At 37.8% G+C, this 23,564-nt stretch overlaps 3 protein-coding genes and 1 long non-coding RNA gene across 5 annotated transcripts; 2 read left to right on the top strand and 2 right to left on the bottom strand.

Moving 5' to 3' along the window:
• The first annotated feature begins 5,371 nt into the window (after positions 1-5,371).
• On the top strand, positions 5,372-6,455 carry LOC142543497 (uncharacterized). Its single transcript, XR_012819763.1, has 2 exons — positions 5,372-5,668; positions 6,049-6,455. It is a non-coding gene; the product is annotated as an uncharacterized LOC142543497 (long non-coding RNA).
• Positions 6,320-7,435, bottom strand: LOC142543496 (putative glutathione S-transferase). The gene is made up of 2 exons (XM_075650795.1): positions 6,999-7,435; positions 6,320-6,908 (listed from the first exon to the last, which is right to left on the bottom strand). Exons 1-2 carry the CDS (start codon positions 7,308-7,310, stop codon positions 6,558-6,560), a joined length of 663 nt encoding a protein of 220 aa, XP_075506910.1. The 5' UTR covers positions 7,311-7,435; the 3' UTR covers positions 6,320-6,557.
• Positions 7,436-8,432: 997 nt separating this feature from the next.
• Positions 8,433-9,682, bottom strand: LOC142543495 (putative glutathione S-transferase). The gene is made up of 2 exons (XM_075650793.1): positions 9,245-9,682; positions 8,433-8,937 (listed from the first exon to the last, which is right to left on the bottom strand). The coding sequence occupies exons 1-2, from the start codon at positions 9,554-9,556 to the stop codon at positions 8,584-8,586; spliced, it is 666 nt and encodes a 221-aa protein (XP_075506908.1). The 5' UTR covers positions 9,557-9,682; the 3' UTR covers positions 8,433-8,583.
• A 1,497-nt stretch (positions 9,683-11,179) lies between these two features.
• Positions 11,180-13,080, top strand: LOC142541705 (HVA22-like protein a). Of its 2 annotated transcripts, XM_075648172.1 has the most exons (5): positions 11,181-11,436; positions 11,534-11,560; positions 12,206-12,328; positions 12,421-12,661; positions 12,873-13,080. In XM_075648172.1, the coding sequence occupies exons 1-5, from the start codon at positions 11,378-11,380 to the stop codon at positions 12,936-12,938; spliced, it is 516 nt and encodes a 171-aa protein (XP_075504287.1). In that variant the 5' UTR covers positions 11,181-11,377; the 3' UTR covers positions 12,939-13,080. The 2 variants fall into 2 exon arrangements, with proteins under 2 accessions (XP_075504288.1, XP_075504287.1); XM_075648173.1 differs by lacking the exon at positions 11,534-11,560 and having other exon boundaries at positions 11,180-11,436.
• Positions 13,081-23,564: the final 10,484 nt, after the last annotated feature.

Genomic DNA, 23,564 nt, shown 5'->3' with positions numbered 1-23,564 from the left:
TCTTATGAACTTCAACATCCCCTTTTGATATTATATCTCTCACAAAATGTAACTTCACATCGATTTGCTTACACCTTTCATGAAACACTTGATGTTTTGTGAGGTGTATGGCACTTTGACTATCACAATTCACCACTACTTGCTCCTGCTTTATACCAATCTCTGCCACTATACCTTTGAGCCATATTGCTTCCTTAATAGCTTCTGTAAGAGCTATATATTCCGCTTCTGTAGTTGACAAAGCAACCACTGATTGTAGAGAGGCTTTCCAACTGATGGCAGTTCCAAATAGAGTGAAGACATACCCTGTTAATGACTTCCTCGTGTCCAGGTTCCCAGCATAATCTGAGTCCACAAAACCTTCAAGTGGCTGGTCTAATTGTACTTGTTTTTGAAACATCAGACCCAGTTTGATAGTTCCCTTTAAGTATCTCATGACCCACTTTAGTCTTTCCCAATGCATCTTCCCTGGATTAGCCATAAACCTCGATATTAGACTTATAGCATGTGAAAGATCTGGACGAGTACACACCATTCCATACATTATGCACCCTACACCATTTGCATAAGGTACACTTCTCATTATGCGATGTTCTTCTTTGTTTTCAAGAGATTGATTCCCGGATAGCTTAAAGTGTTGCCCTATTGGTGTAGAGACTTGTTTGGACTCGTGCATTCTAAACCTTTCCAATACCTTACTAATGTAGCTAGCTTGACTGAGAAACAAGACTTTCTCTCCTCTGTTCCTTATTATCTCCATACACAGAATTCTTTTGGCTTCCCCGAACTCCTTCATGTCAAACTTTGAATTCAAAAGCTTCTTGAGGACTTGGAGTTCCTTGGTGTTGGTGCTAGCAATTAGCATGTCATCAACGTATAGCAATAGGAAGGTAGTTGCTGTATCATTTAATCTTTTTATGTAGACACAGCTATCAAAGGAACTCCTAATGAAGTTTATTCTTATCATAAACTCATCAAATCTTTTATACCACTGTCGAGGAACTTTGTTTTAGCCCATAAAGAGATTTTCTTAGCAGACACACCTTATTGATGTTCCTTCCTTCAATAAAACCCTGAGGTTGTTCCATAAATATGGTTTCCTCAAGATCACCATGAAGGAAGGCAGTTTTTACATCAAGCTGCTCAAGTTCAAGATTAAACTAGGATACTAATGCCAACATCAACCTTATAGACGTGTGTTTAACAACTGGGAAGAAGATCTCATTAAAATCAACACCTTCGACTTGAGTAAAGCCTTTGGCGACTAATCTCGCCTTAAACTTTGGCCTTTTGTCTTCACTGTTGGTTTCCTTAATCTTATACACACATTTGCATCCCACCACCTTATGTCCTTGCGGTTTACTTACTAGCTGCCAAGTCTTATTTTTCATTAATGAATCAATTTCTTCGTTCATTGCTCTCAACCATTCATGCTTGAATTTCCCACTTACAGCCTCGTGATAGTTAGTAGGTTCTGAAAGTTCCACGCTTTCCGCTGTAACTAGTGCATAAGATACCATATCAGCTTGTGCACACCTTTGTGGTGGTCTCATAGTCCTTCTTTCTCTGTCTTTTGTCAGCATGTAAGTACTGGTATCCTCATTCCAGAGTGTTGCCATATCAGACTCCTCAATTTCATTAGTGGCTCTTGTTATAGCCTCCTCACTGTGATCTGGAGGTTCTTCTGAATCCTTCACCTCAATTTGTGAGCTGGTATCTGGAATATGACTTCCCTCATGGGTGTCCAACATCAGTCCATATCCCATTTTTGATTCTTCAAATGTGATATCCCTCGTGTTAAAACATCTTGGTCCAGTAGCTTCAAGATTCCATACTTTTTATCCTTTAATACCATCTGGATATCCTATGAAGATACACCTTACAGACCTTGGTTCAAGTTTATCTTGCTTTATATGAGCATAAACAAGACAACCAAAGACTCTTAAGTTCGAGTAATCTGATGGGGAACCACTCCAAAGTTCCATTGGAGTTTTGTAGCTCAATGCTGAAGAAGGGCATCTATTAATCAAGTATGTTGTTGTTACTACTGCCTCCCCCCAAAAAGATTTTGGCAGGTTTGCATTCAAAAGCATGCATCTTACTCTTTCAAGCCATGTGCGATTCATCCTCTCGGCTGTCCCGTTTTGTTGTGGTGTCCCCGGGACTGTCCTATGCCTTGTAATTCCCTTAGCCTTGCATAGTTGGTTGAACTGATCTGAGAGGTATTCAAGACCATTATCGGTCCTTAGATGTTTCAGTCTTTTGTTCAGCCTAGTTTCCATCAATTGCAGCCACTCCTTGAATTTTTTATAGGCTTCACCTTTGGATTTCAAAACATATACCCAAAGTCTTCTTGAGTAGTCATCTATAATGCTCATAAAGTACCTTCCTCCTCCATGTGTTGGAGTTCTTGCTGGTCCCCAGAGATCCGAGTGCGCATACTCAAAAGGTCCACTGGTTGTGTGTTTTCCAGTCTCAAACTGAACCTTTTTGGATTTACCAAGTATGCAGTATTCACATGTGTCTAAAGTTTTGATTGAGTCCCCACAGAGGAGGTTTTGCTTGGATAACTCATTCAATCCTCTTAGACCCACATGACCAAGCCTCATGTGCCACAATTCTGTTACATCTTCATTTCTTTGAACAACTGATGAAGATCCTATGACAGTATTTCCTTGTAGGATATATAATGAGTTTCTATTAATTGCTTTCATAACTACCAGTTGTCCCTTTGTGACCTTGATGGTTCCTGCATCAGACTTGAAAGAGTATCCGTTTGATTCAAGAGTTCCTAAATATATTAGATTTCTCTTGAGTTCTGGCACAAATCTTACTTTTTGTAGAACTCTATCCACCTCATTATACATCCTCAATCTTATTGACCCGATCCCTTTTACCTTGCAAGTCTTATTGTTTCCCAAAAGGACCATGCCTTCCTCTGAATCATTAAGATGTTCGAACCATGACTTTGTTGGGCACATATGGAATAAGCAACCGGAGTCTAAGATCCATTCATTCTCTGACTCTTGATTAGTGACAGCCAGTGCTTCTGCTTCTTGATAATTGTCTAATACCACTGCTGTCTCTCCTTCCCCCTTTGGTTTTTCATATGGTCTATGCTTTCTTTCAGGGCAATTTCTCTTGAAATGTCCTTCTTTATGGCAGTGGAAACACTTGTATTTTGCTTGACTTTTCAATCTTGATCTGTTCTTCGGATTAGGCTTGTAATTGCGCCTTTCTGGTCTTCCCCGGACATAGAGTCCTTCACCTTGGATCTCCTCATTAAGGAGTTTCCTCTGTAGTTCCTTGGCATTTAAAGCAGCTTGAACATCTTCCAGTGTGATTGATGACTCTCTTCCATACAGCATTGCATCCTTGAAGTTCTCAAAATTCTTTGGCAAGGCATTCAACAAGATCAAGGCCTTGTCTTCATCCTCTAGTTTAACTTCAAGGTTTTCGAGATCATCAAGAATCTTGGTGAACTCGTCGATTTGATCTCCAAGATTCTTGTCGTCCCTGATCTTGAAAGAGTAGAGTCTTTGTTTCATATGCAAGCGATTGGCCAGGGATTTTGTCATGTATAACTTCTCCAGTTTCAACCACATAGCGGCAGCAGTCCTTTCTTTGGCTACTTCTCTCAACGGTTTATCTCCGAGACACAGGATTATGGCACTCTGAGCTTTGGCAAGGGTTTAATCACCTACGGTGGCTGACATTTCTTCTTTTATCTTCAAGGCTTCACTCAACCCTTGCTGTACCAGAATAGCCTGCATCTTGATTCTCCACAGCGAGAAGTCGTTCTTGCCAGTGAACTTTTCTATATCGTATTTCATGGATCCCATTCTGCCGTAATTCTCGATTCGTCGTTTCTCGATTCCCACGGACGGCGCCACTTGTTAGGTAACTTTGTGTTGATCACGACCCCCTGGATTTCCAAGTTATACAAGCAAGAAAGATAATATATCACAAGTCACAACGCAAAAGATTACGTGGTTCGGTCAATAGACCTACGTCCACGGGAGGTACAAAACCAATATTATTGATAACACTTTCGGTAGTACAAGATATGAGAGTTCTTTCTCCTGGAACACCAGTATTCTTCCTATCAATCAATAATATACACTCTCCTTCCTTTTGCCACACTCGTGTATTCCTACTGGTTTAGAGATCAAAGAATGAATTGCATGTACTCTGTGTAATTCCCATTCACCCTTATATATATATGTGTAGCTCCTGCCTTTTAGCTTCCTGATCAGTCCTTGAGCTGGCCAACCGCTCCTCAACTGTCTTCTAACTTCCAGTAGCTGCACACACACACCTCACTAACGTTTTGGTGACACATGCATCCATCAGTTTTTGCACGTTTATGTTGATTCTGCTCGAGTGCTAACACGATGATGCTACATTGAAGTTATTTACTTTCAAGTTTCTTAACCTATTTAATGATTTTTATCTTATCTTATACATCGTTTTTCCAAAAAGATTGAGCTTATCGAAATGACTCAAAATAACGAACAACGAAACAATTCATACACTACTGATAAAGAACAATGAAAGTTAGTTGACCCTATCTACCAATCGATTTCAAAATAGCATGTACATTCAATTCAGTTAGTTTGACGAATAGTTTTCCTTATTGTTGCTCATAGTCAAAGGCAAAGGTCCGGAGCAGACCAAGTAGGCTAATTAATCAGCTGTCGGATTTTTAGGTCCTCTGGCAAGTCCTTGGAAGCTGCTGTCCAAGTCGATTTAGCTGAACCGAAGAAAAGACATAGGAGAAAACAAGAAGCATTTTTAGCGGCAATTGGTGAAGTCTTTTAACCACTTTCACTTTTATCATACATACGTCACTTAACGAACCTTAACCTATCTAAAACAAAGCAGCTTATTTGGGGTTTGGAGGATTTAGCTAACTTGAATTCTTTATCAGGACGGTCAATAATAATTTGTCGTTAACTTCCATTGATGAGACTTTTGATCAAATTACAACTGTTTCTGAGCCTCAAGAAGAAGAACTATTTGTCAAGGAATGTGATAAATAGCCTGGCAAAGGCATCTTCTATATGTTGTTTCACCACAAAGAATTATTTGATTCTTTTCTTTTCTACATAAATTTCCTTATTATGGAACATAATATAGCCTTTGGCTAGAAAAGCACAGCACGAAAATCATATTAAATACAAAAACATATATTAGAGGACCAAAATTATTTGTAGGCATACTTGTATGACGATTTTTGGATTTTTTTTCTTTTAGAATTTATATGTGCGTTACCGATAGATGTAGTTATGATAAATCGATGAATTAAACATATTATTACCCATGTATCACTGGACTAATGTTGGGTTATCAAAATGGTCGTATAGTTTAAATAGAAACGGACAAAAATATGTGAAACAAAACAAAGCCCAATTCGTGAAACATAGCAAATACAGGCGTGTCATTTTATTTTCCAAAACAGAAGGGTCAAAAGCATATCACAAGGATATAATATAATCAAGAAACCCAACTTGTAGCAACAATTCTAGTTTGCTCCCCATAACATAAACAACAGATGGCTCTGCTATCATTTAGCTGCACTGGTCCTCAGAAATTGGGTCCTGATATGCTCAGCCAATTTATCCCGATCAGGCAGATGTTCTTTAACAAAGCTCGAGTCCACGTACTCGTTGATCCATGCACAACAAATTCAGGAACTTGCAGTTTGTTGTGAGTAGAGTCCCACCAGTTCAGTGATAAGCATAAACCAATAGGCAATAAAATTGGCAGCGATATCGACCAGTCCTATGTTATCTCCCCCGAAGAATTTCTTGCCTTTTAGCTGGTTGTCAAGAAAATTAAGCACTTCTTCTGCTTCTTCCTATCCTTTCACTTGCTCCTCCCCTGCAGTCCAACAAGACTTCCAAAATGCTGGCATGCACAGCAACAAAGCATTTAACCAGTTTACTTCAGATTTGTTTTTGAATTAATCCAATCAACCAAATCGATTTTTTTTTCTTTCGAAAACTAGAAGAACAACTAACAAACATGCATACTAGTTATGTGGAGATTGATATGCTTTATATATCGAAAAACAAACTAGAAATGTGTGGATCCATGTGAGTGTGTGACAAGATATTTGGCTCTCTGTGAACTGTTAGATATACAGTAATCCCCCACTATAGCATCAAATGAACCATGTGAAGAACACGGTTGAATACGTCAGCTAAGATTTTCGTCATACCTACAGCAAATGTTACGAACAAAAACCGATCAAACAAAAAAAAAAGGTGCGGAACAGAAGAAATCAAGTAAAGTCGCGATCAGTTTGAGAACAAAAAAAGGAAGAGACGGCACTTTAAATTCAGAATAAAGTACTCGATACAACACGATAAGATTGTAGTGGAGTTAAACATGTGAAACACACAGCCTGATTCGTGAAACTTGAGAACACGATTTTTATTTTTTATACAAAACAAACGCCTCACACATTCCCACACGACAAAAATAAGAAAGAATCCCAACTTCTTGCAAGGTTTCTAGTTTACTCCCATAACATAAACAACAGATGATGGCTCTCATGATTTAGCTGCACTGGCCTCCAGAAACCGACCCCTGATAACCTCAGTCAATTGATCCCGATCAGGCAGATGTTCCTTAAAGCTCGAGTTGAACTCGTCGATCCACGCACACAAATTCGGGAACTTGTCGTTGTTCATGAGTTCGACTCCCACCACTTCAATAATAATTCCAAACCAAAAGGCAATAAAATTGCCAGCGATATCGGCCAGCGTAAAGCTATCTCCCCCAAAGAATTTCTTGCCTTTTAGCTCGTTATCAAGAAGTTGTAAGAACTCTTGTGCTTCTTCCTTGTCCTTCACGTGCTCCTCCCCTGGAATCCAACAAGCTTTCCACAACGTTGACACACCCTAAAACAAAAAAAATTAACCAGAAGGACCTCATGAGAACTTTGATTCATAAAGAAAAGAAGATTAAAAAAAAAGTAAATAAATGAGTACTTTCTCATCCAGGAATTTAGCCCAGAAACGCGCCATGGCTCTGTCATAAGGATTTTTCGGCATGATCGATGGCCCATGTTCCCAAGTGTCGTCAATATATTCAAGAATCACCAATGACTCCGCAATCGGCTTACCATTATGTAGCAGCACAGGAATTTTTTTGTAAACTGGATTATACTGAAGAAGCTGAGGGGACTTATTTCTTACATCTTCTTCTATGAATTCGTATTCCACTCCTTTCAGTTTCAGCGCCAATTCCACTCTATGGGTAAAGGGGCTTCCCCAGGCACCAAAAACCTTCACTTCCGCCATTATAATTCTGGGATTTTTTGGCTCGAGTTTTACTTTTTTTTCTGGTTTTCTTGGGAGGAAATTTGACTTGTCCGCAACGGAAGTGTGAATAAAATGGAACTCCACGAATTTTTAATTATGAAATAATGTTATCTGGTCAATTAACATAACAACGTAGCATTTACGCACGCGTTTCCCTTGTCTACTTCAATGATGAGCTAGCTATATTATATGGTCCAATCGTGTGTATTTGGTAAAATTTTTTTTTTTAAAAAAAATAAGATATGTATAGATTATTATCATTCAGTAACATAAATGCATGTTACACGGTTTAAAAGAGAGGTTAGATGTTAAATTTGTGTGTGACAGAAATGAATAATTCATTTATTCCCATCAATATAATCATGACTTGAGATATATAGCCAAATAGGGGTCGACTAAAAACTAAATATCACGAGGACTTTTGATTGTTTAAAGAAGTTTTTTTGAACTATTTTTTTCCCATAAATGATTCCCACCCTTTATTTTTATTTTTTAAAAAAAATTTGGTTAATATATTACCCACCCCATTTTTTAAATTTTAAAATTTTTTGTTTTATAAATTAATTAAAATTCTAGTGCAATAAAAAAATTAATTTATGAATACTCATTTCATTCCACAAGTTATTTCATTCATTCAAATTTCAAACACATTATACTACATCATAAATCACTCAAAATCGTCTCTCTACCAATTTCATTTTTAATAATTATTTCTTGAATATTATTTCTTTGTCTGAAATTGATGAAAATAACAAATGCTTTTTTAATGACTTTCGGTTGTTTTTATTTGCACAAAAAATATTTTTCATTCAGACTAGATTATTTAATTTCGAGATTCATGATTTATTTTTTTCCAAACGTTTTAGAATTTTTTTAAAAATAAACAATCCAAGTATCAAAAAAGAATGAGTAGGTCTCTTGTGAGACGGTCTCATGAATCTTTATTTATGAGACGAGACAACCCTACCGATATTCACAATAAAAAGTAATATTATTAGCATAAAAGGTAATATTTTTTCATGGATGTGCCAAATAAGATATCTGTATCACAAAATACGATCCGTGAGACCGTCTCACATGAATTTTTGTCAAAAAAAATACGTAAAAAAACATTTATTGTTTCAATCTTACGGAACTTCAAATTCATAGAAAAGCACCGAATACAAACCCAACGAAATAAGCAAAAAACCCAAACTTATTGCAACAAATCTAGCTTTAGGTTTACTCCCATAGCAAATAAAACATACGGTTCTCACTTAGCAGTACTAGTCTTTTGAAACCGAGCCCGTAAACTCTCGGTCAATTTTTCCCGATCAGGCATATGTTGCTTAACAAAGCTCGAGTTCAAGTACTCCTCGATCCAAGCACACAAGTTTGGAAACTTATCCTTGGTTATGAGTTCGATTCCCACTAGTTCGGAAATAATCACAAACCAATAGGCAAGAACATTGCCAGCAATATCAACAAATCCAATGCTATCTCCCCCGAAGAATTTCTTGCCTTTCAGTTCATCGTCAAGAAATTTTAGAAATTTTTCTACTTCTTCCTTAGCCTTCACTTGCTCCTCCCCTGCACTCACATAAGCCTTCATAAATGCTGGAAAGCACTGAAAACAAAAACAAAAATTAACCAGTTTACATCTTATTAAGAATACATGCTAGCAAGTTAGCACGAGATTAACAATCGATTGATCAGATACTGATTTGATTTTCGAATTAATCGAATCATCACAAATATTAAGAAAGGGAAAAAACCAGTCATAATGATTTCATACAGAGTTTGAATATAAGTAAAAGAATTTATATTACATTTCATCACTTGCCGCTAAAGTAACTCGTGAAAATTTGCATCACGATCGATACATATAGCAGGATTAATAGAATAAAACATGGAAGAAGAAAAAGAATTAGTACCGTCTCGTCCAAGAATTTAGCCCAGAAGCGCGCCATGGCTCTGTCATAAGGATTTTTCGGCAAGATGGGCGGCCCATTTTCCCAAGTTTCATCGATGTATTCAAGAATCACCAATGACTCGGGGATTGGCTTACCATTATGTAGCAAGACAGGAATCTTTTTGTGGACTGGATTGCTTTGAAGAAGTAGAGGGGACTTGTTGCTTAGATCTTCTTCTACGTATTCATATTCTACTCCTTTGAGTTTCAGCGCCATTTCCACTCTCAAGCTGAATGCGCTTCGCCAAGAACCAAGTAACTTCACTTCCGCCATTATCACGATTACAGTTTTTTTTTTTTTTTTTTGAATGTGTTTTCTGTGTAGTTTGCTGTGGTTGGGAGCTCATTCTTATAGGGAAATTTGACTTGTCCTCCACGAAAGTGTGCGTGAAACTCAGTAACTTCAAGTAGGATCGAGAATGGCGGTGGTTCACTTTGTTTGACCAACTTGGAGCAGAATATATTTAGTATATAGGCGAGCGAGATTCAAACCTTAGTTTAGAGGTAAAATACCGGACTTGAACTTAAGTCAATTCCAAAAACGAGATTAAGGGAAAATTATAGTTTACAAAGGATCCAACTATGAGTAGAACATGTGGTCTAATTATGGACAGTCCTATACATAAAGGTGGAACCTAAACTTTGATATCATGTTAAAATTAAGACTTCGACCTAACTCAACCCTAAAAGCTAGCTCAAAGGACGAGAATTGTCCAAGTCTATATATGTAACTCTCAAGTTATCTATCCAATCGACGTGGGACAAATAACAAATAACGGATGAGACCAACAAGACTACGAGCCGGTCTATATGGAAAGGATCATAACATTACTAATTAACTAATTGGTTATATATACAAGGGTAAAGTAACAATCCTACGTCAATATAATTCATATATTACAATTTCTCATGTGTTTAAGCGTCTTACATATACATGTACATGTAGATTGGTTGTAGAGGCAAAACTTAGATTTCAAATATTTGTGATCGAGTTAAATATGAAAAGATATGTGTATTTTATTATTTTACTATATATATATATAGAGTGATTGAGTTCGATATTGTTGACTTTTATGAATTACTGATATTAATTCTCTCGTCTTTTACTTTTATGTAATGATAATGATCTATAGCAGTTTCTAAATCTAATCAAAATTATTATAAATTCTCAAACAAATACTTAAAAATAGAATAATTTTTTTAAAATAATAATATATTTTTACTTTTAAAGATTAAAAAATAGCTGTTTTTCATATTATAATTTGAGAATTATATCATACTACATAAGCTAAAAGTAGAGAAATGACCGATCTGAATTATTTGAAGGCTGATGACCTATGCCATGAGCTCACGTTAATCTAATGAGTCTGGGTTATATTTATTAAAGAGTAGGTATCTTGTGAGACGATCTCACGAATTTTTATTTGTGGGACTGGTCAACCTATTGATATTTACAATAAAAAGTAATACTCTAAGCATAAAAATTAATATTTTTTCATTGATGACCCAAATAAAATATTTGTCTCACAAAATATGATCTGTGAGATCGTCTCATATATATAGTAGATCTGTTACGAGACAGTTTCACGGATTTTTATTTAACGGATCAACCATGCTCATATCAAAAATAATAAAAATAATACTTTTAGTATAAAAAGTAATATTTTTTCTTGGGTGACTCAAATAGAAGATTTTTCTCACAAAATTGACTCATGAAATCATCTCACAGAAGTTTGTATGAAACCATCTCATGGAACCAGATTTTTCGAATAATATTGAATTTTTTAATTTCTTAAAGGAATAGAGTTATATTATAATTGTTGTCCATAGTCAAAATTTCGGTGCCTCTTTATATGTGAAGCAATAGAATCTCCGTAAATTTTGCCCCAATATTTCTTCCGATCACCTTTTTATGCACTTGAAATTTTCAAATTTCACCTTTTCACACAACTTTTAGCTACAAAACATGCACGAATCATTTCATTTAACTAGCATTTCTCATACATACAAAGCAAGTGATCAATTATAGCTTCCAATCCTTTCTCAATTCACCAAACATCCGTCAAAGGTTGTAAGAAACCAAAACAAATTCCCGATGGGCTCTGGAGATAATATTTTTTCTGTGGTGGCAAAAAATATTGATGTTCTTGCCATGTACGTATAATTATGCAGAATGTTTTTATTTAATTTAAATCTCTTGATTGGTTGATTATTTCAATATTCCTAACTTGAACTATTTCTTGATTTTCAGGCCTTTGGTCTCTCTTGTTTTCCCACTGTGAGTCGTTTATTTTATATTCTTGCAAATTTTCTTTTACGTGCATTTATAACTAGCTAGTGAATGCATCTAGCATAGAAAATATGGATATTAATAAAGTATACATATTATTTACGACTGCATCAGGGGGGGACCTAGAAAATCTGATGAAGGGGACGAACAATTTTGGTCGCGTAATAAATTTGCATATTTTTCATTTTTTGTTATGTAATTATCGGTCAATTCATAGTTTTACTACCTTAATTTGTATTTTTTCAATTTTACTCTTTTTCCATGGGAATGTTGGAGTCGGATATTGCTGACGTATCTGATATCACATGAACACTACAATTAAAAAAGAATTAAAATTGAAAAAAAATGTTGAAGTTAGTGAACTAAAAACGTGAATTGACTTGTAACATAACAAAAAATGAAAAATGTACATGTGAAGATACCAAAAATCAAAGTTGTTCTCACTCGATCAAATATGGCAAACTTTATATAAATATTTGTAAAACTTATAAAGTTAAAAAAAAAAATTTGCAGGGAAGGTTGTTTGCAATTATATCAGTAATAATATAATTGTCATAAATCTGTTGAAAATTCAAGAAATCATTCAGAGATCGATTCCACACACACATATATATACACTAAACCATTGTGCAGATATTGTTCAATCAAGGCCATCGAAACAAAATCGCGCGCAGATGATCAGCAATGGCTAACATATTGGGTTCTTTACTCTCTGGTCACACTATTTGAACTCACATTTGCTAAAGTACTTGAATGGTACGTAATTTTATATATATATATAAATGTTGTTCATCTTTTTATAGAAGAAATGGACATATATATATATATATATAATTGAATACCATTAGGTTTCCGATTTGGTCTTACGCGAAGTTGATGGCAATATGCTGGTTGGTGCTGCCTTACTTCAACGGGGCAGCGTACGTGTACGAGAGTTACATAAGACCGTTTTACAAGAATCCTCAGGTTAAAATATGGTACATTCCTCGGAAAAAGGATGCCTTCAGCAAGCCAGATGATATTTTAACAGCTGCAGAAAAATACATAGAAGAGAATGGACCTGAAGCTTTCGAAAGGATGATAGCAAGGGTAATTAAGCTCCGACACAATGTTCCCTTTAATTTCAACGTAATTTAAATATCATTCTTTTGAAAGATTCAACATGAACAGTTCGATCACTCATGCATGTGAGCTAGGCAGCAATCACATTCACATGTATATATAATTTATTTGAAATCGCAATGTTCGTTATCGCGATTCGAAATTGTTTTTCATTTACTTTACATTTCTTTTGCTGTAGGCTGATAGAGAAGCAAGAGACAGGCGTAGCAGCTACTCAATCTTTCATGATGGTTATGAATATTGAAGTTTTACAAATATGAATATTTGGTATTCATTCAATGTGTAATGGGACTTCATAAATTCCTATTAACATTTGTGCCTTAGCATGATCAGTACAACTCCCTCTTGGTTTCAAGATTTGAATGGATATGTTGGGATGTTAAGAAAATATTTGATAGTGTTGAATCTCATCGCAAAATATGGAATATAAAAGAAAAGCGCAAACTATCGATTTTTAATATCCAATAGTACACGTACTATACGTCTGGGTTCAATTATTATTTTTTAAGTATAAAGTTGCACCATTATCATTAGCTAAGATGGTAGAGTGCAAAAACTATATATGTTATATATTATTTGGCACATAGTGATATAAAATTGATTGATCAATAGATGGGTACTTGCATCGAGATGAGCTAACAATTAATCGTGATACGATCTCCATTATGGAATCCAAGATGTATATTTCTTCTTCAAATTGTGCCAGGAAATTATTTAATTTACACTTAGCTAGAGAATATTTTTTTTGCAAAAAAAAAATATAAAAAATTGTAAAACACCATAAATTCAAAAATATAATAAACAAAAAATCCTAAATAAATAATTATTCTAATTAAATTTTATCAGGTAGTATAAAGAACCATGTTTAAAATTCTTAATTTCAATAATACTCCTAAATTTTACGCAAAACGTACTACCAAAAACATTTTATATATATGCGCTTAACGCATGCACATGATTCCTAGTATGATATACAAAATAAATGGTAAAGTAATTTTAGTTATTTATGTTATTAGATTGAATAGTTGAAATATCAAATTTGAGTCATAGCTATGTGTAGATAATTGTTATTTCGAATAACAGCGTAATATTATTTTACACAAGTGGTTAATTAATATTTAATGGGATTACAGTTGTCGAAATGAGTCGGGTTTGTCAAGTTGGTCCGTCTTGTCAAATATACAAGTTAGGTTGACAATTTCGTGATCTGCCTAAATGGCCAGTCAGCCCGCCCCAACCTACCAAATATAACAAAAAATCGGTATGTTAGATCGTCCCGTCTAATTAATATGTTGCCAGCCCGCGACGAGATGGTCGGCCCACCTTATTCGTTGTAGAGATTTGCTGATCTTTTTTAAATAACAGATTTTTGTTGAGTTATAGACTTCTACCTACTTTCGTGGAATCTCACGGATTTCTAAAGATTTTCAAGAATCTTGTAGATTTATTTTGCATGACTTTTATTGACATTTGTAAACTTTTTCACAGAACCATATAAATTTTATATTTTATTATTTTTTTTCAAATTTTATTTGAACTAACAACTGAACATGGATAACTTTACTTATTTCAAAATATATTACTTATTTCAAAATATATCTCTCTCAATATAAATTTTTACATATTAATTTTACGAATGATAACAAATAAGTCAATGTTAAATTTATTGTAATTAAACTTCAATTATTCAAGTCAATTCAACATGTTTATTTAAATAATTAATATTTTTAAAAAATACATAATAATAATTTTCAATATGAATGAATAATCAAACTGAAAATAATTTCATTAATTTTAAATAAATTTTTTATAAAAAATATATCAATTTTGTTTTTGACAATATGTCAAAAAAATAAATAAATAAGACAATTATTTGCACCTGGAAATAAATATTAATTATGTTAAAATATTTGTAATTAGTGTAAATTTATAAAATTTTAATATACTTAATTAATTATAGTCATTCTTATACGTGTGTATTGATATATATATATATATTAAACACCAAATGTTATATAATAATTAATCAAAATTAAATTTTACAAATTAAAAGTAATTATTATTTTTAATTTATAGGTTAATAAAATATTACAATTTTTTTTGTTATGTAGTTTAATAAATTTTTAAATTTTATTAATAAATTTAATTTTATATTTCATGAAGTTTTGTGACTAGAACTCCAAAAATAAAATTAAAGAAGCTAATAAATTTTATTTTAAACTATTGTTAGCAATAAAAATTATGTTTTTAAAAAGTTCAAATAAAAAAAAATATGGATAAGAAAAGAATGAAAATTAGTATTTGTATTGAGTATGTGAGTTTGAGAGATTTTCCAATTAAATGTACATCTAATCATTAGGCTGAATCAAAGACATTTTTTCGACATTTTATTGTAGTACTGTAATCTTTAATTCTTCTACTTAATAGAATTCTGCGGAGTCATTAAAAGTCTGCTGATATAATACATATAAACTTTTGTAGAGCTTTTAAAAGTCAAGTTTGAATACTACATGAATTTTTAAAATTCTACAAAAGTTTACATTGAATATCACTAAACTTGTATATAGTATATAAAAGTCTAGATTGAATTTCTATGGACTTTTAAATTTCATAAAAGTCATTAAAAGTCTAGAACCGATATACCACTAGTTCAAATTTAATTGCACAAGCCATTGGAATTGTGTTTTTCAAATAAAGCCCAACTTGTTGTCCAAACTGGGCTTTGCCACCCCATATGAATTATTTGAACAATTGAATGAATAAATAAATCTCTAATTAAACAATTAAAGTCCTAATTTTTCATTTAATATACTGTAGTCAGCTACGGCATATCGGCTAGACTGGGAATCCCCCGGACGGTAGCGGCGGCGGTGGAGGAGAAAAACTATGGTTAACGTCTCCTTTTATCGCAACTGTAAGCCCCATTTGGTTATCCGTTATCCTATTAATGATAAACGCATAAGTTAAGGAAATATCGATATAGTTGTTTGTGTGAGTGTATAATTGTGTGTAATTGTATTCTATTCACTCGTTTTATGCTTTATTATTATTATTCCTCCCATTGAATGTCATATTCGATTATATGTAATGGAATTCCAGTATTTTCTGTTGATTTCCTGGTTCTTTGCGGGAAAAAATGCTGCTCGGATTTTAGTTTTTTAGAATATCTTGTCACAGATGTAAAATAATTCCTGTAAATTCATCTTATTTTCTGGTTTTGTGTTAAGAAGAATGCTGCTGTTATTTTAGAGTGATCTTTCAATCATTAACTAACCCATTATTGAGATCACAGCATGACGGAGGTTGTCTTTGACCGCTCATCTATTGTAATGTAGTATTGATAGTATAGATTATATTCTGCACTAATACTGGAGTTGGAATTTTTTATATCGATGCTGAAAGATAGAATTATTCACTAGCATTACATGTTGTGCCATAAGGAAAATAAAAAAAATGACGTGCATTTCAAAGGTAATTATTCATATGACAAGATTTTTTTATCTACTCGAGTTCTTCAGAAGAGGTGATAGCTCTTCAATTGGGGTAATCTTCACAAACTGCAATAAATTAGTCGCCATGTGTTAATAAAAGCCCAAAAGCCGCATGCTTAGGTGAAAAGCGAAGTCCGGGGACAAGCTTAAGGTGTAGCCTTCAGCAAATGGCTAGCTTGCCGAAGCATGTGGTGGGAGTGGCACAAAGTAGTAGTAGTAGACTTTTATTTTAATTGATGGCACCAAGTGCGAGACCTTGATGTCACGAATGTCATCATTAGAGGAGTTGGTTAGTCTACTCGTTGCCGACATGGCATGTCAAGCATGGCCACTTCGGCAGCTGATCCTCACACCTCAACATGTCCTTTCCTCCTCGCACCTCGGCAACAGCTACTGCAACAAGGGCAATGGAGGCGACGCCGAGTTCAACGATGATGAGATTGATTGAGTCTCCAGATTACCATTTATTTTAGACTTTTATTACATCTTCATGTGATATTCTAAAACCCGTACAGGTTCTAATTGGACCTGGCCGGTTTTTATGGAAATTTTAGTAGAGGTTTTAGAATAATCGCTAATAGCAATGTTTTGTAGACAAAAAAAAGACGATCGCATCGCAAATATTGCAACGGTGGTCTTAACGGTCCTTACCGTTGTTGGAGTTGGACTTTTTTTTGTAGTGAACATATATTGAATTAGAAATTAATAAAATATAACGAATTTCTCGAAAGTTCAATAAAAATTAACAATTAATGGAAAAACTGATTAACTTAACTAACCTAAATTTATAGAATGTGTAGTGCTACAACCATCGTCAAGTTAATGTCCTACCTTTTAAAGCAAACGCACATTATGGAGAAAAAAAAGTCAACAAAACAATATAACGAAAGGTACTACATCTTTTTTCCCTTGGTGGAGAAAGTAAAATCGGAATTTGTTAGCATCGGTTTGGACTTGGATATCTATGAACGTGCTTCATGGTTATGTTAGCAATTGACAAATTGATTCTCGATCTAAATTGATTATTCGAATAACTTAATATATAGTTCGGAAACAACTCAAATCGATTGCAACAAATATACTAGTGATTCCGGCTTCATGCAGGCGAGTTGCAGCCTGCAATCCGAACCGAGGACGGGTGTGCATTCTTAAATGATGTTGATTGACCAAGTTTATGTTCTTGATCACTGTCGAGTTCTTCGATATTTCTTTTTTATATATTGACTTCTTCAACGATCATATTTGATCTTTTCAAGAATCTACATGCTTTTTTGAAATGTTTGTTGTATTTCTTCTACTTTCTTTGTTGTCTCATTAAATGTTTTTGTCATTTATGTTACAGTTCAATTGATTACTTCGTCGCACCAATTCTTCGGTTTGGCTCAAAATGTTAGGGGTGTCAATCGGGTTCGGTGGGTCGGGTTTCGGGTCAAGCCGCGTGATACTCACGGAAAATTTAGGGTGCGATTCCAGCGAGTGTCACTAGTCCAGACGCAGGTTTTGAAATTACCCTGAGACTGAAATCACAAATAAGATCGTTAGGAGGGGGTCAGGAGGGTGTCCTGGCGTAGCCCCTCCGACGATCAAGTCAGTGACTGAAGATATATCGGGGGAGCAGCTAAGGGTGCTGCTGAAAAAAAATAGTGAATCCATAATCATACGCTGAAACCTGGTATTTATAGGAGAATACTTGGGCTTGTTATGGGTCATTCACCTGCGGGCCTTAGATATGGGCCGGGAGTTTGAGCCGGATCTTGATGGGTTCATTCCTGAGGTATCACCAGTCTCCCCCTCCCGAGTCGAACTGAATCGTAGATTCAAAGTTCGATTAGTTGTGTTGTCCTTGGTTTATCGACGATGAAGGACGTACCATACTAGAAAAATCTACTTCGTTTGCCATTAATGAACGTTGTTCACCACTGCGAAAATTACGGGGATCGACCTGCCCGGTCAGGTCGTGGGGGTGTGGGGGCAACGCCCCCATAAAAATTTTCTCCTTCATTCTCATTTCTTCCACAAAAAATACCAGCTCTTCCCTGCCACGCTTCACCTGCGAGCTAACCCTAGCGCCACCTCACCACTACTCCATCGTCACCTTAGCCCGCCGCCGCGCGCCGCCCCACCTTCGCCGGAGCCAGCGCGCCCTCGCCGAGCCACCGCCGCGCGCCGCTCCACCCTCGCCCGAGCTAGTGCGTGCCCTCGCACGCTCACCGCTCGCCCCTGCTGCGCACGTTCAAACACGCCTCGCCCCACCTCTGCCGAGCGACGCTGCACGCTCGACCCGAGCGCCTCTGCACGCTCGCCTGTCCCCGCCTTCACGCTCGCCTGAGCGCCCCTGCACGCTCACCTGTCCCCGCCTGCACGCTCACCCGAGCGCCCCTGCACGCTCGCCTGAGCCCTCAAGCTCGCCCTGTCAGGCTCCACGCTCGCCCAGCGCCTTCGCCCAACCGCGCGCCTCACCCTAGCCCTCGCCAGCTCGCCTAGCACCTACCGAGCACCCCTGCGCCATGCCATCTCCTGCTCGCCCGGCGCGCCATATCACGGCCACCCGAGCACACGCTCGCCTCCGCCGAGCTCCTGCCCGTCAACCCTTCGCCGAGCACGCCTCGCAGCCCAGCGCCACGCTCGCCTCGGGCTCAGCACTTGTTCGTTCTTGTGGTCCTATCTTTCGAGTATTTTGCATTTGAATTTACTGCTTCTCACGAGTTTATCTTTGATGTTATTAAACCACCAGGGCTAATAAATTATCCAACTCTCCTTCTCTTCTACTAGGCGATATTCTAACAGGAAAATAAAGATTCAACGTCTCCACCCTCTAACTCCTCTGCTAAGTGATACCTTAGCAGGAAAATAAAGATTCAACACCTCCACCCTCTAACTCCTCTGCTAGGTGATACCCTAGCAGGAAAATAAATATTCAACACTTCCACCTTCTAACTCCTCTGCTAGGTGACACCTTAGCAAGAAAATAAAGATTCAACGTCTCCACCCTCTAACTCCTCTGCTAGATGATACCTTAGCAGGAAAATAAAGATTCAACACCTCCACCCTCTAACTCCTCTGCTAGGTGATACCCTAGCAGGAAAATAAAAATTCAACACCTTCCCCCTCTAACTCCTCTGCTAGGTGAGACCTTAGCAGAAAAATAAAAATTCAACACCATCAGCCTCTAACTCCTCTACTAGGTGATACCTTAGCAGGAAAATAAAAACTCAACATCCCCACCCCCTAACTTCCTCTGCTAGGTGATACCTTAGCAGGAAAATAAAAATTCAACCTACTCACCCTCTAACTCCTTCTGCTAGGTGACACCTTAGCAGGAGAATGAAAATTCAACCTCCTCACCCTCTAACTCCTCTTCTAGGTGACACCTTAGCAGGAGAATGAAAATTCAACGGCTCCACCCCCTAACTCCTCTGCTAGGTGATACCTTAGCAGGAAAATGAAAATTCAACGCCCCCACCCCTAACTCCTCTGCTAGGTGATACCTTAGCAAGAAAATGAAAATTCAACGCCTCCACCCTCTAACTCATCTGCTAGGTGATACCATTAGCCGGAAAATAAAAATTCAACGCCTCCACCCTCTGCTAGGTGATACCTTAGCAGGAAAATAAAAATTCAACACCCCCACCCCCTAACTCCTCTGCTATGTGACACCTTAGCAGGAAAATAAAAATTCAACCTCCTCACCCTCTAACTCCTCTTATAGGTGACACCTTAGCAGGAAAATAAAAATTCAACCTCCTCACCCTCTAACTCCTCTGCTAGATGACAACTTAGCAGAAAAATAAAAATTCAACATCCCCACCTCTAACTCCTCTGCTAGGTGATACCTTATCAGGAAAATGAAAATTCGACATCTCCACCTCTAACTCCTCTGCTAGGTGATACATGAGCAGGAAAATAAAAATTCGACATATCCACCTTCTAACTCCTCTGCTAGGTGATACCTGAGCAGGAAAATAAAAATTTTCTTCTACACGCTGCTCCTCTACTAGGCGATGCCTTAGTAGGAAAATAAAATTTTTCTGTTACACGATGCTCCTCTACTAGGTGATGCCTTAGTAGGAAAATAAAATTTCTTCGCGTCCCAACTCTGCTTCCTCTACTAGGTGATGCCTTAGTAGGAAAATAAAATTTTTTCTCTTCTTTCAAACTCTGCTCCTCTACTAGGCGATGCCTTAATAGAAAAATAAAATTTCTCCCCGCTCCAACTCTGCTCCTCTACTAGGCAGAACCTAAGTAGGAAAATAAAATTCTTCTCCGCCACAACTCTGCTCCTCTACTAGGCAATGCCTTAGTAGGAAAATAAAATTCTTCTCCTCCCCAACTCTGCTCCTCTGCTAGACGATGCCTTAGCAGGAAAATAAAATTCTTCTCCTCCCCAACTCTGCTCCTCTGCTAGACGATGCCTTAGCAGGAAAATAAAATTTTTCTCCTCCCCAACTCTGCTAGGCAATGCCTTAGCAGGAAAATAAAATTTATTTCATCCTCACAATACAACAACATCCATGAACTTAATATAAGAACTTGGCTTTATTAAATTTCAACTGATAACATAAGACAAATTCAGAAATGAAATACAGCAAAATTCAAGTCAAGATTAATATTCTCTAAGATGATAAGTGCTCCCGGGCCTCTTTAGAGCATTAACCAGCGCATTCTCCAACTTTCTTCTCTGCTCCTCTTGTATCTCTACAGGACAAAGTTACCCACTTAGAACCTTCTGCGAATGACTCTACAACTGTAAGACTGAGCTCAAGCTTCCATGCGAATGCTCGCGACCTCTCTTTTCTTCTTCCTTCACGATTCTTTCATAATAACGACGTGAGACTTTTTGGTCCCCGCACAAGACTCCAACTCCTTTTCCCACAGGAAACTTAAGCTTCTGATGATAACTGGAAGCTACGACTCTAAAATCCTTTAAGGCTGGCTGCCCCAGGATTCCATTATACGATGAGGGAGTATTCACTACGGTAAATGTTATCATCTTTGTCACCCACCGAGAGTCACGTCCCAAAGATAGGGGAAAGTAATCTGACCCAGCGACGGGATGGCATGTCCTGCAAACCCATACAGCGGGGTGGAAACCGGCTCAAACTCAAATTCTTCCACCTTCATTTGATCCCACGTGCTCTTGAACAAGACGTTCACGGAGCTTCCATTATCAATAAATATCCTTGCCACATCATAATTGGCAATGGTGGCCGTCACCACCAAGGCATCGTTATGTGGAGTCACAACGCCTTGGAGGTCTTCCAGGCCCAAAGCTGATGACGGGGTCTTGTGGTAAGTCTGCACCACTATATATCTCAAAGTTCTCCAATCTTCTCCCATGTGCTTTCCGAGCTCGCCCCTAGCCTCCATCGGTAGCACCGCCCGAGATCATATGAATCATTCCTCTCGTAGGGTGATTATCCTCATTCGTTCTCCTCCTCGGTTCGACGGGCTCCTGAAGGACATCTTGACCTCGACCTTCCCCTCTCTGCTCCCCAACCCCCTGATTTATCCATGGAGGGCCTTGACCACGTCTAGGGGACGGGTGAGACCTCGGTCGACTCCTGGATGCGGATCCTTCTCGTCTGTCCCGCGAAGGAAATCTAGCACTGCACTCAACCCTTCGTGACTTCTCCCACCTCCTCGCGGGCTCCCTCACCTCCATCACCTCGTCACGACTCCTATCCAGGGGAACATGTGATGAGAATTGTCCTCTACTTCTAGTTCTGTCTTCCTCTCTTTCCCCCGCACCCCTCTTCCTTCCTCCTTTCTCCACTCCCTCAACTCTACTTCCTCCGTGCCGGTTCTCCATCCTTCTGTACCGTTGGGTATCTTCCAAGTTTACATATTTCTCAGCTCGAGCCAACAGTTCATCATAGCTTGACGGGGGCTTCTTGACCAGCGACTTGAAAAACTCTCCTCCCCTCAATCATTGTGTGAAGGCAGTTATCATGGTGTCAGGAGTAGCCGCTGGTATTTCCAGCGCTGCACTGTTGAAACGCTGGACAAATTCTCGTAAAGTTTCATTCTCTTGCTGTTTCATCACGAACAAGCTCAAATAATTTTTCTGGTGCCTAATTGCTGCTAGCAAATCGGTGCAAAAAGGCAGCTGAGAAGTCCTCAAAAGAACGTATAGAGTTGGGCTGCAAAGTGTTAAACCACTGCTGAGCTGACCTCACCAACGTGCCCAGAAAAACCCTACACCTGACTCCATCTGAATATTGGTGCAACAGAGCCGCATTCTCAAATCTCCCCAAATGCTATTCGGGGTCGGTATGTCCATCTTATTCTCCAACATTCGTTTGTCGGAAACTCAGGGGAAGTCCTTCTTTCAGAATGGCAAGCGAAAAAGGACTTCCTTTCTTGTGGGCCGGCGCTCTACTTCCCACCTGTTGTCTCAATATCCGTATTTCCTTCCACATCTCTTCAATCTCTGCATTCCCTTCGCTTGGGAGGGGCTGGGTCCCTTCAATTCTGCTCTGCTGGCCCTCAACATTTTCCTCTCGCTCCTGGCGAGTGGCCTGCTCTTCAATGAACACAGCTTCTTGGTTCCTCTTCATAGCCTCATCCACTGTCCGAGTGATAAATTGACCCAACTGCTCCAGGGTCAAGTTCCCCACATTTTCATTAGGACAGGGTTGCTCGACCCTGGTCTCTTGACGAGGTTGTTCAGTTCTTGTCTCCTGATGGGGTTGTTCCTGCCTCGTCTCAGCATGAGACTGTTCGGGTCCCCTCTGAGGACGCGATGACGCTGAGTTAACTCTTCTACTCCCTCTCCTCCCTACCATCTCTACGTCTCAACTCAAATATTCCCACAGACGGCGCCAAGTGATACTCACGGAAAATTTAGGGTCCGATTCCAGCGAGTGTCACTAGTCCAGACGCAGGTTTTGAAATTACCCTGAGCCTGAAATCACAAATAAGATCGTTAGGAGGGGGCCAGGAGGGTGTCCTGACGTAGCCCCTCCGACGCTCAAGTCAGTGACTGAGGATATATGGGGGGAGCAGCTAAAGGTGCTGCTGAAAAAAAATAGTGAATCCATAATCATACGCTCAAACCTGGTATTTATAGGAGAATACATGGGCTTGTTATGGGCCATTCACCTGCGGACCTTAGATATGGGCCGGAGAGTTTAGGCCTGATCTTGATGGGTTCATCCCTGGGGTATCACCGCGTAATTTTTTTTTCGACCTGAACCCAACCTGAAGCAACCCGAACACGAACCCGTCTAACCCGACTCAACTCGTCTAACATGTCTAACCCGAATTTTATTTATTTTTTATTTTTAAAAAAATATTAATGGAAAAAATTCGAAAAAATAAAAAATAATAATATTTAATTTAAATACATAATAACAAAATTTTTGATTTAAATTTGAAAG

The sequence above is a fragment of the Primulina tabacum genome, chromosome 4 (assembly GCF_025594145.1).
Source record: "Primulina tabacum isolate GXHZ01 chromosome 4, ASM2559414v2, whole genome shotgun sequence".
Classification (NCBI taxonomy): Eukaryota; Viridiplantae; Streptophyta; class Magnoliopsida; order Lamiales; family Gesneriaceae; genus Primulina; species Primulina tabacum.
Note: the sequence above shows the minus strand (reverse complement) of the source record. Positions and strands in the feature narration are given on the sequence as shown.

Excerpts from the sequence above, each read along its gene's own strand:
- LOC142543496 (XM_075650795.1), bottom strand. The coding sequence starts at position 7,310 with ATGGCGGAAGTGAAGGTTTTTGGTGCCTGGGGAAGCCCCTTTACCCAT. Across the intron at positions 6,909-6,998 it reads CTAAATTCCTGGATGAGAAA|GGTGTGTCAACGTTGTGGAA; the intron begins GTACTCATTTAT and ends TTTTTGTTTTAG.
- LOC142543495 (XM_075650793.1), bottom strand. The coding sequence starts at position 9,556 with ATGGCGGAAGTGAAGTTACTTGGTTCTTGGCGAAGCGCATTCAGCTTG. Across the intron at positions 8,938-9,244 it reads CTAAATTCTTGGACGAGACG|TGCTTTCCAGCATTTATGAA; the intron begins GTACTAATTCTT and ends TTTTGTTTTCAG.
- LOC142541705 (XM_075648172.1), top strand. The coding sequence starts at position 11,378 with ATGGGCTCTGGAGATAATATTTTTTCTGTGGTGGCAAAAAATATTGAT. Across the intron at positions 11,561-12,205 it reads GTCTCTCTTGTTTTCCCACT|ATATTGTTCAATCAAGGCCA; the intron begins GTGAGTCGTTTA and ends ACCATTGTGCAG. Across the intron at positions 12,662-12,872 it reads TCGAAAGGATGATAGCAAGG|GCTGATAGAGAAGCAAGAGA; the intron begins GTAATTAAGCTC and ends CTTTTGCTGTAG.